Below are 12,568 nucleotides of genomic sequence, written 5' to 3'. Positions count from 1 at the left end.
GATACTTCATTTTTCATCCTTTTACTTTATATTTCTTTATATTTAAAGTATATCTCTATTAACCGCATATAGTTAGGTTTGTCTTTTTTTTTCTTTTCTTTTTTCTTTTTAGCCAGTCTGATAATCTCTGGCTTTCAATAGTGTTCATTCTGTTTATATTTAATGTAATTATTTATATCATTGAATTTAAATCTACCATCTTACCATTTGATTTCTATTTCTCCCATCTGTTTATTGTCCCACCATTACTGCCCTACTTTTGGATTGACGATTTTCTTAGTATTCCATTTCACTAACCCAGTTGGCTTTTTACTTACATCTCTGTAGTTTGTAATTTTAATGGATTATATCATATATTCTTAGCATAGCCTACCATGAATTAGTATTAAGAAGTTTACCCCCTTCTTTCCTTTGAGCCAATAAGATTTTGATAGCTAGGATCTACTCTGTATCCCAAAAAGATATATAAATGTGTATCTCATGTATTATGGTTCCCTTTACTCAAGAGCTGAATTCCCTCCAGTTTCTACCAGCTTGTGTTTGCTCTCCAGTTTCTTCAAAACTGTTTTTATACTTTATCCAGTGTTTTGTATTGCTATTTGTGGGAAGGTTTGTCCAATAAAGTCTATTCCACATTATCAGAAGTGAAATTGCCATTTTGTCACTTTTAATGATGTACCAAGCACTCTTCTGAAGCTATTACCTAACTCAAAAACTTGACAGTAACCTTTATTCATCTATATAACTCTTCTTCTCAGTCTATCCCCTCTATCGCCCGATATCCCTGACTTGAGTCATCCACCATCCTGAATTTCATGTTGCCATTTCTTCTTTTCTTTTTGTATAGTTATGTTGAATCTGTATGTATTTCTAAAATCTATTTATATTTGTATTGTTTTAACTTACAAAAATTTTGCTCAATTTATTGGAGACTTATAATTTGCTATTATACTATATAGATTTAATCATACTACACATATATTACTTTGTTTTGACAGCTGTATGTAATTCCATTGTGTAAATATACCAGTTTATTCATCTCCTCTTGTGTTGGACATTTGGTTTGTGTCCACATTTTCAGTCCTGTGAACATTTTTGTATGTTCATGATTATGTACTTCGGAGTAAATATTGTTAGATTGAAAATTAATGCATTTAATTGTAGATGATAATGCCAAACTGTTATTCATAAAGTTGTTAAGCCATTTCACATTCCCACCGCCATTCCGTAAGGACTCTGTGAGGCTACATTTTCTGTAATACTTGGCAGTGTCAGTTTGTTGTTGTTTTTTTTAACCAGTTGACTGGGTATAAAACGGTATCACATTGTTTGTCTAAAATTCCTTGTACTAATGACATTAAGCCTCTTCCTATGTTTATTAGCTGAAGGTGTTTCCTGTTATACGTCTGTTCGTGTCAACCCTGCTTCCTTTTTTTAATTGATTTGTAGAAATTCTGTACTTTAAATACCATTGAACTAGACCATCTATTCATGACTACTTTTCTTTTTAATTTTTTTTTCATTTATATATTTTTGAGAGACAGAGACAGAATGAGAACGGGGGAGGGGCAGAGACAGAGGGAGACACAGAATCCGAAGCAGGCTCCAGGCTCTGAGCTGGCAGCCCAGAGCCCAATGCGGGGCTTGAAACCCATGAACTGTGAGATTACGACCTGAGCTGAAGTTGGACGCTTAACCGACTGAACCACCTAGGAGCCCCTATACATGACTACTTTTAATTTGTTAAAGACGTCTTTGGCATTTGCATCCATCATTCTCTCAGACTACCCTATTTAATTTGCACACCTTTCCATTTTTCCTGCTCCATTTTTCCCTTTTATCACATACTACATTTGCAATGTTGTATACATTTTTATTAGCTATTTTACATGTAGTAGTAGGCTGCTACTACATGTTAAGTATAGAGGTTGAGAATAAGCATTTATAAATATTTATTGCAGATAAACAAATAATTATTGCTTTATTTAGGCCTTTTGGGAGAATTTACATGGGTGCTTAGTCTAGTATCTGAAGTGCATTAATTAATATTGGAAATCACATAGTCTTGACTTTTTCTTGTTAATCAAATTTTTTTCCAAGATAATTTCAATTATATTTTTTCACAGGTAGAAGAACGAGTAGATTGTGGCATAATTTCAGCATAAACCTATTTTTCAGATAGACTCAGATAAACAGAAATTTAATATGTATTATATAAGACCTAGATTAAAACCTGGTCTTTGCTCTATATTGGCTGTGTTTCTGTTGCAAAAATCAACAGACATCTTTGATATTATCTATCTAATGGAGACAGGTTTATTCATTTCATAGAGTTGTTGTCATGATTAAGGATTATGAGTAATTTATGTAAATGTATAGGGACCACTGTAGGCACTCAGTACATGGTAGCTGTTGTTATATTACAAAATCCCAGTAGGTGTGTGCAAGTGTGTTTAGTGTATATGCTAATAAACTCTTCTTGTAGGCACGTCTTACGAGACGGGGGGTGGGGGGCGGGGAGCCAAAATTGGAAGAGCAGAAATTGGGTGGCGCTGGTGCAGGGAGAAAAAAATCTGTCCACTGAGCATTGCTGATGGCCCCTCAGGAAGTTTCCATCAGTATCTTCAATGCTTTTCATTGAGACTTAGAGCTCTGTAGAGTATAGCATGGAAACCATTCTACTGGCTGTTAAACACCTTGAGTGCAAGAACTGAAACTTCCTTATTTTATTACCTAATGGAGCATGTGCTCTTGCAGGACGGTAGATGGTGGGCCACAGCATGTTAAGCGAGCCAGGTCATTCAGCTCTGCCATTTCAGAAGCTCTCTCTCCGTGTTTGACATCTAGGTGGGATTGCAATTTGAAGTTGAGTTACCATACCCTCCAGGAAGCACGTGTCACGTAAAGGATGTAATGGCGACATCATTGCTTTTTCAGCTCTAGGTTGGAATTTGCCCTTGACAGATAACAACATGATGAGTGATGCAAGTGACATGCTGGCTGCGGCGCTGGAGCAGATGGACGGGATTATAGCAGGTAATCTGCGTCCTCTGCACGGTGGCGTCACCACATTGACTCTGCGCTCTTGGCTTTTTCATTACAACACTTTTATTCCCTTTCCACTTGCTTATTTTCATGTATTGGCTGCCTTTAGATTCCACATAGTTGCATCTTGGTCCCTCTTCTCCATTTTACACATTTGATTTTAAAATGCCAAATTCCATTTCCATCCTTGGTTTCTGACTCAAGGATAAAGAAACAGCATCTCATGTGATTCCTGTGCAGGTAGTCTGTGGACCACACTTTGGGGGATAATGCTCTATCCTGTATCCACGGATGTTCTGATCTGTTCCCTGATCACTTTCCCACCAATGACTCTCACTTTGTATTTGCTTTCTCAGTTCTCTGCTAAGCTTCAGGTCTCTAACTGCCAATCAGGTACTCCTTTGAAATAGCCTATATGCATATCCGTGTCATCATGTACAACTTTGAGCTCATTATCTTTCCTCAGAAGCCCCTCTAGTAGTCTTTATCTTGTCTAATTTCATAACCTTCCATCCACACAGTCTCCTAAATAGAAATTTAAGTCATTCTAGACCTTTGTCCCTCATTGTCCCTATTTAAGTCAAGTTCTATCCATTCTACCTCTTTTCTGCCGTTCCCTTTTATCCTCTCTAAAACCTGTCTTGTCTGTGCTTACCACTGTCTGGCTTTATCCAAGTAACCCTCACACTTGATGTTCTTGAGGCTCTTGCTTTCTCGCTCTAGTCCGTCATTTTCTGGACCACCAGAATGTCCTTTATGAAACACACATCTGGTTGTATTACTCCCTTGTTAAGAACCTTCAGCAATTCTCTATTATGGAGATGGAGCAAAAACAGTGTAGACCATTGCCTCCTTGTTTTCTCTTCATGACCAAGGAGACTGACTAGCAGGTGAACCCTTTCAGTCCCTTGTGGTCTTCCAGGGGTAGTGGCTACCTAAGGTCTCATGTCACATTTTGTATTTTGTCACAGGAGAAATACATTTATGTATTTAGGAACTTAGTGTAATGAAGAGAAGGTTGAATGGGCAAGTGGGTAGGTAGGTCAGGATCAAGGTGGAATTTGGCTTCTACTGCTTCTTAGTTCGAGCTGTCTTGGCCCCTGTTGCTTACTTTTCTGGACATAAATTTGACCCTGCTCTGTTTTAGTGGTTCAGAGAAACCAAAGGTGTTTTCTTGTCAGAGGGTCTTCTCTTGAGGGAAGTGGCAGGTCACACTTTGGCCTCCTTTGTATATCCCGGAGACCAGATTTCATGTTGACCTCCTTTGTAGATTAGACTACATCTTGAATACTGTATTCAGTGCTTGGAATATCAGTTTCAAAGAGGTTATTGGTAAACCTTACCTAGAGGAGGAGGTGACCACGAAGGTAAAGAGTTTGACAGTCACATCTGGCAAGGAAGGAACTGGTTAAGTTTAACCTAGAAAAGTATATTCTTGCTCAGGGCATGATATATACTGTCAAACAGTTGAAGGACTGCTAGATGTCTTTCTCTGTCACAACTTCAAAAAATATAACCAGAACCATTTGTAAACTGTTACCAGAGGTTATAACCTTATACTCTTAGTAGAACTCAAGTCAAGAGAAGTGGTATTTCTAGGACAGTAGTTGAGGCTTTATATTTTACATACTCCACTAGATGAATGTGTTTGTACCTTAGCCCTGGCAGGGCTTGAGAACCAACATTAGCGTTCTTAAGAAAATCAAATTTCCCAGGTCCTACCTCACAGTGAGTCCGTCAAGTAGCTTTGTGGGTAGAACCTGGTTTATGTTCTCAAATTAACATTGGTAGTTCTCCTCCTCAGGTAGGAGGGAGGGGGGAGATAAGACTACAAATATTTGAGGAGTTTTTCTAAATATGCATCTCTCCCCCATCCCCACCTGTTTTGTGATGGAGACTTAACAGAATGGAGGGTCAGTGTGGGCACATCTGTTTTTAATAATATTAATCAGGTGATCCTAATGCTTAAAACTGCTGGAATAGGACTTTTTTTTTTTTTTAATTTTTTTTTTTTAACATTTATTTATTTTTGAGATAGAGAGAGACGAGAGACAGAGCATGAACGGGGGAGGGTCAGAGAGAGAGGGAGGCACAGAATCTGAAACGGGCTCCAGGCTCTGAGCAGTCAGCACAGAGCCCAATGCGGGGCTCGAACTCACATACCGCGAGATTGTGACCTGAGCCGAAGTCGGACGCTTAACCGACTGAGCCACCCAGGCGCCCCTGGAATAGGACTTTTTAATGCTTTCCTGTTCCTCCATTTCCCTGACAGACTCTCCTCAATTTATATTTTTCTGGATTCTCTTCTCAGCCTTACATGGTTCTGGAGGAGATTGATTCAGAGGGTTATGTGAAGCATTTAGCAGTGGGCCTAGCATATCAATGGTTACCATTATTGTGGTTCAACGCAGGTTTGGGTCCAAATCATTTGGTCCAGTATTAAGCAATGTTGGTGGGATGGACTAACTGAAAGAGAATTCCTCTCCCTACCGTTGGAATTGATCAAGCTGTATAGCCACTGGAGAGAGAATTTACACATTGGTTCACAGTTTTCTTCCAATTAGAAGACCTTTAGATTAATATGGTGATAGCCTAAATATAGTAATTATTGATACTTAAGTATAAAGCTAGTATGTATAGTTGATACACCAGGAAATAAAAATCAAAGAGATGAAGAGGATATATATGCATGCTTTCAGAATGGGCTGTGGGTTCGTTATGTGGTTTTTAAGTAGTAGAGTGCTTTCCCTTATAAGTAATAGGAAACAAAAATGGCTGTAAAACTTTTTTTTTTTTTAATTTTTTTTTTTCAACGTTTTTTATTTATTTATTTTGGGGACAGAGAGAGACAGAGCATGAACGGGGGAGGGGCAGAGAGAGAGGGAGACACAGAATCGGAAACAGGCTCCAGGCTCCGAGCCATCAGCCCAGAGCCTGACGCGGGGCTCGAACTCACGGACGGCGAGATCGTGACCTGGCTGAAGTCGGACGCTTAACCGACTGCGCCACCCAGGCGCCCCTGTAAAACTTTTTTAAGCTGATATTAGCAAGAGTATTTGATGTTAGGCTGCAAACAAAATCATGGGAGAAAATGTTTATACACACAGGCTCATGCATTTATACACAAATGTATATATGTAATTCATTGAACTCCTCCAAAGTTTAAATTCTGGTAAATTAACTGGGAGCTGGCCCTGTTACATTTGACATTATGCTATGCAATTTCCACCTCAATGTGCAACTTCTCTGCAGGGAATTTCAAGACTTTGGGAAACTTAAAATTTATATTTTCAGCTGATCTGCTACCTTCTTAGCAGAAGGTAACCTTATTTCCATGAGGTCAGCACATCCTTCACCAAAGCCCATCACATTCTTACCATACTACCCGACTGGCCTCTCTATTAGGTATTTGATGATTGATATTTACCATCAATTATATGGTTTTATTTTTGTACCAAGAATCTATGACTTGGAAAGATTTTCATGACTGAATTATTTTCTTTTTCTTGTTGCTTGTTTTGATTATTCCTCACTGACCTGACTTGCTTTGGTCTATTATCTAAATCCTGTTTAGATAAATCCTGTTGCTCTCTGTGATTTTTTTTCTTTTTTTTAACCTAGGTTCTAAGGCCTTGGAATATTCCAATGGAATTTTTGATTGCCAGTCTCCCACCTCCCCGTTCATGGGAAGCCTGCGAGCTCTGCACCTTGTAGAAGACCTGCGTGGGTTGTTAGAGATGATGGACACAGATGAGAAGGAAGGTTTGAGGTGCCAGATCCCAGATTCAACAGCAGAGACACTCGTCGAATGGCTTCAGAGTCAAATGGTAGGTGTCTGCACGTTACAAATCCCATGCTGTGAGTCTTTTGTTGCTTATTTCAAAATTTAGAACATAAAATAGTGGATTCGAACACGAAAAAAAAAACTATAGGGCAGCAGGTTTGCTGTGATTTTATCCCTTAATGGATCCTAATTCTCTTTAAGGGTAATTTTTTAAAAAGTACTGTTAGTGTACATTTCACGGGTCCCAGGAGTTCACCTCCTGATTTTGCCCATAAATGTGGGCTAGCTTTCAAATTTTGCTTGGATGACGTGCCGTGGCCTAAAACAAAGAGTCCTATAAGGGAAAGAACCTTGCGCGTGATAGATGCTTTCTCAGTAATAATGGGAAGTTCACTGTTAAAGGACCCAGTAGCAGTTCTAAATAGGAAGTAGGGTGCATAGACGCCTCCAAAAGCAGCGGAGCTCTGTAGCAGTATTTGATGTGAAGTGCCATCTAGTGGTGTGTGGTGGTCATTTCAGTGCCTGTGCTTGAGTTAAACTGTAGAATTGGACTTTAAATGGTGCTCTTATTCATTTGAACAATGAGGCCTCTTTCTAGGCATCCGTCTCAAAAGCTGGTGGTGTGGCCGATGTGCCCTTTCCTTGAACACAATGGTAAATACCATGGTGTTAATATGTGTTGAACAAATAAAACCTAAAGAATGCCGCTAAAAATACTCAAAGGAGAAGACAGGAAATGTGATCATTTTGTAGGTTATACACTTAAAAATGGTAAAAATGATACATTTTATGTGTGTATTGTACTACAGCCAAAAATAAAAACATTAATAGGGTGATAAAATTGGGGGTTGGATGGTATTTTGGCATTTACAGATGCTGGTGCTGGAGACCACAGATCTGAATTTTTATTTTGGCTCTGACCCTTAGAAGCTTGTATGATTTGGGGCAATTTTTTTAAGCTGTTTGTGTCAGTTTCCTCATTTGTAAGATGAGGGAATGATAGTTTCTGCCACACAGGGTTGTGAGTCCCTTGAATTAATTTATGAGTGCTTGTCAGTGAACCTGGTGGATGATTAGTCAAAAAAGGTAATACCTCAGAATGGATTGTAGGGAGTAGAGGGAAAACCACGGGGCCCCTTTGCAAAGAGGCCAAGAGAGGGTTGGCTCCAATTACTAGGGGAGTTAGGTTACACATTACTCATACATAATTCACTTTTTTTGGGGGGGGGGGCGGGGAGAGGGAGAGAGAGAGAGAGAGAGAGAGAGTGTGAGTGAGTGAGTGAGAGGGGGAGGGGCAGAGAGAAGGAGGCAGAACCTGCAGCAGGCTCAAGGCTCTGAGCTGTCAGCACAGAGCCTGATGCAGGGCTTGATCTCATGAATGGTAAGATCCTGACCTGAGCCAAAGTTGGATGCTTAACCGACTGAGCCACCCAGGCACCCCTGTGGTTCACTTTTTTGACAGAAGTACAGACATCTCTCTGACAGAAGTACAGACTGTGGAGAAGCTTCCACAATATTTTAGAAGCACTTATTACTGGTTACGTAATTAAGATTTCATTTAGGTTTAATGATAGCCAACTTAGGAGTCCACATACTGAAGAGTAATACTTATCTTCTTAGTGCAACTGGGCATTGGCATTTCTAATTATTACTTTGTCTGGGCCAGGGAGATCCCCTGGTTTCCTGTAGGATGCTGGTTATTCCTTCTCTGCTAATTTCTACCACCTATTTAATTGTTTCATATGATCAGAAGCTGGATAAGAAAAAAGAGAAAATAGTAACACTAGTAGTTTGTTACTGATGAAGGGATATTAAATCCATAAGAATGGATTTGCTTCAAGAAGATAGCTATAGCTGTAGCCTTCTAAACATGAAAAATTTTCTTTTAAGACTCAGAAGTTCCTCTCTGTGGTAAAAAACAAATCTATTGAATATGCCATGTTTGTTCAATTACTGAGGTAGAATTCTCTGTTTTGATTGTGAAATACTGTCACGTTAATACAAATATTGATGGAGAATTACATGCTTTATCAAGCTCCAAGTTTAAGAGGGCAGACAAAAAATATGTCAAACTGTTTGAGCCAAGCAATTAGTTTCTGTTTACTTTAGGTCTAACTCAGTGAGTTGCCGAGAGAATTCTTATAGTGCTTTCTCCAGTAGACACAGTTGAGGATCGTGACCTTGATCAGGTCATGCAGTCCCAAAAGTGTCCGGTAATTTGACAGTTTTAATAGGAGGCATTCTCAAAATCAGCAGAAATTACAAAAATGTAGTTTTCAACAAAGCTAGTGAAAATGTGGCTGGCAGAACTCCAAGTCAGGCGTCATGGCCCATGAGATAAGTAAGGAGAAGTGCACTGCTTCTGACCTGAGAAATCACCACAGTATGTTTCTGTCTTAATCCTACATTTAAAAAAAGGCAGTATTAATTCTGAGTGTACCTTTTAAGAAAATTTGTGTAACCGGTTTCAGAAAAATAGAAACACTCGTGGGGGTACCTGGGTAGCTCAGTCATTTAAGGCTCTGACTCTTGGTTTCGGCTCAGGTCATGATCTCCTAGTTTCTTGAGTTTCGAGCCCCATGTTGGTCTCTGTGCTGGAGGTGGTGTGGAGCCTGCTTGGGATTTTCTCCCTCTTTCTCTCTCTCTCTCTCTCTCTCTCTCTCTCTCTCTCTCTGCCCTTCCCCCACTCACACTGTTTCTGTCTCAAAATGAATTAAAAAAAATAAAAGAAGTAAATAAAAACACATTATTTAAAGAGTTCAGATGTGGGGCATGTTCTGTCCAGGGCTGCTGGCTATTCTCCCCAGGTCCCTGATGCTCAGCTCCGTGACCCATTGCAACACTGCCATCCTTGGATCCCCCGCTGCTCTCTGGCCAGCTTCTCTTCTCATGTGTGCCTCTGGGGGATGTTTTCTCAAGCCTTGGTAAACAAGGTACATTCAGATTGTATTCGGTACGTGGTCACAATTCTCTGAGTTATGCAGCATCTCGCTGAGACATCCTAGCTAAAGTTAAAGCTGCTCTTCCCCTCTGGTACCAGGCTTCTGATAAACTCCCATGAAAAGTGTCCACAGGCACAGGAAAGCAAGTGGACCGAGTCAGCAGAATTCTTGAGGCCAGTGCAGTGTGATAAGTGAGAGATGCACTTTGAATGAAAACCCTGGCCACCGATGTTGGTTAGGATTGAATGGAAAGAGACTTGTCTGTTATTTCATGAAAGTGAGCAAAGAAAGAGGAAGTGGCAAGGAAAATAGGGACAGTATTTTTTCTTCATCTCATGTTAGCCGTTCTCAAAGTCGAAGATTCTCTTGCTGTATCTGCATCCGGTCACATAGCTGGCTTTCAGCAAATGTTGAATAAATGAATGAATGATGTTGAATGAATGAATGAATAATTCTCCTACTAGAATAGGAGCTGGGCCTTAGCTCCTAGGCCTTCATCTTCTATTCTTCATCCTTCTGTAACTCAGAGGGCTTTGGCATATTCTTGGGACCGGGATAATGTAGTCTCCACATAAACCCCTCTCCTTACTTTGAGCATAGTGGTGCACATGAAAACAGAGTGAGGAAGGGCCAGTGCCGTCTTCCCTACTCAAGTGAGGTGTCTAAAAGAATCTTTCGGAAGACACTAAAGAAATCCATCTCACTCACCCTGTGCTGGCCCGTGGCTGCACAAATAAGGAGCTGTGCATGCATTAGCTGCATCATGGGCCAGCCAGTGTATCTTGGCATGTGATATTTTGGCAACAGAGACACCCAGATACTTCAAGGGAGGCTCCCTCCAGATGTTTCTAATGAGAACAGCAGATGAAAGCGCTTGGCATCTGCTGTTCTTGCAAGTATTTGAGATGTAGCTCTGTTTTTGGAGTCGTGGATCTTAGAAGCTGGCCTACCGCTGTGGTTCGTCTCACCCCAGAGCACTGGATTTTGCTCCAGTTGGCTGTCGAGTTAAGAAGATGTTTTGTCTCTGGAAGACAAGTACTGAGAAAATTAAAACGTAGAAGTAAAAGCCGTAGTTTGATTTTTGACCACATCTGCAGTCTTGGAAAGAACAGAGTGTATTCAGGCTTATTCTGAGCTTCTGTCTTTGATGAACTTCCTGACAACACTGAATAAACTGATGTCTTTCCTGGAAGAGGGTCATGATTGGGCTTTTTGGGTGTGATGAAGTGTATATGAGATTGATTTCTCCCTATGGTTTCCTTTTTGAGCAGAGATGAGATTTTGGAATAGAGGGCTTTCCAAAGAGGTTGTCCTTGTTGCCTTGGCATCGTATTTCCTTTTTAGAGCCACAACAGAATCTTCAGAGGGAAAAATAGATGGAATGTTTCAAGACTGACCAAGTCAGAGGTACAGTAGATAGTAAAAGGGGCACCAGCCAACCAGACAGGATGCTCCAGTGGCCCCGAATGGCAGTGGTGTTGCCCCGAGATAATTACAGCACAAGGATGAAGCCTCACCACCCTCATTCCATCATACTTGGTGAGAGGAAAGGGAGCAGAGTCCTGCAGCCTGGTGGCATGATTTCTAACGTTGTTGATACCATATTCTTTGATTCTATGGTCAGTAGTGTGGGAGGTGCTTTCTTGTGCTGTTGAACCCCGGTAAAACGTTGACTGTGATGTTCACGGCTTTCAGGTCTTTCTCAGTCTATTCTACGAGAGTGTCTAGTAGAGAGCAGGCAATGAATGTATGCATGCAGCAGTAGAGAATGTCTGCATGCAACTGATTAGGAGGCATGAGGACCTTGTGTGAGATGTTTCCTTTGGTAGCTGGAGATAACATTTAATTAGAAGAGCTTTAGTGGGCTGTGCCTTCCTTTTTCTTTCTTGATCCTGAATTTTTTTTTAAATGTTTATTTTGAGTGAGAGAGAGAGAGAGAGAGGGAGGGAGGGGCAGAAAGAGGGGGACAGAGGATCCGAAGTAGGTTCCAGGCTCTGTACTGACAGCAGAGAGCCTGATACGGGGCTCGAACCCACGAACTGTGAGATGATGACCTGAGCTGAAGTCGACGCTCGACTGAATGAGCCACCTAGGTACTCTTTGATACTGAATTTTTAAAAATGTAATCATGAAATCAAAAACTGTATGGCAGTTTTTAAAACTAATTTTCAAAGTAAGTATGTTGACCTCGATGGATAGTATGTAGATGTTGGAGGGGGGCTGCTGCGTGTGTGTATGTTATAGTACTAGTCTATTTCTTAACATTTGTTGTCCTTTTAAAATTGAGCCGATGTTCTTTTCCCCATTTTAATTTAGCTACTCCCTGTTGTGTTTTGGGAATGTTCTATTCAAAATGAATTCTGTGCTACAACGTAAGTAACTATAATTGTGGCAAATCACTACTTGTGTGTTGATTTTGGATTTAGACAGGACAACAGAGCTTAGGAAAGAACAAAGCAAAATGAAGTTTGGGGAGAAAAGGGAGACAACTGTAGACTAATGCAAACCAACAGAACTAAGAAAAATCAAAGGAAAACACAGTATGATGCTTTCAGAAAAATAATGGGCAAAATGTTCTTGTCTACTTTGAAATAATACCTGTTGGTACTGTGTGATGGGCATATAAAGTTTCATCATGCTAGTCTCTATTTATATATATATATATATTGAAAATTTTGTATAATAAAACATTTTTTGAAAGGGAGGCACATGAGACAAGATGCTAACATTTATTATATCTTTGTACTTGATTGTGTGTATATTTGATAATTAAAAGGAAATTAGGGGTGCCTGGGTG

At 40.2% G+C, this 12,568-nt stretch overlaps 1 protein-coding gene across 11 annotated transcripts in view; it reads left to right on the top strand.

Annotated features, from left to right (window-relative positions):
• PPFIBP1 (PPFIA binding protein 1) overlaps nucleotides 1-12,568 on the top strand; it is a 177,470-nt gene that overhangs the window by 111,352 nt on the left and 53,550 nt on the right. For all 11 annotated transcript variants that reach the window (XM_058743246.1, XM_058743245.1, XM_058743253.1 and 8 more), the window contains 2 exons: nucleotides 2,938-3,036; nucleotides 6,667-6,872. In XM_058743246.1, the coding sequence (XP_058599229.1) occupies nucleotides 2,973-3,036; nucleotides 6,667-6,872 (270 nt within the window). In that variant the 5' untranslated portion in view covers nucleotides 2,938-2,972. The remainder of the gene's footprint in view (nucleotides 1-2,937; nucleotides 3,037-6,666; nucleotides 6,873-12,568) is intronic.

Source organism: Neofelis nebulosa, chromosome 8, assembly GCF_028018385.1.
Source record: "Neofelis nebulosa isolate mNeoNeb1 chromosome 8, mNeoNeb1.pri, whole genome shotgun sequence".
NCBI lineage: Eukaryota > Metazoa > Chordata > Mammalia > Carnivora > Felidae > Neofelis > Neofelis nebulosa.
This window is presented reverse-complemented; position numbering and strand designations above follow the sequence as displayed.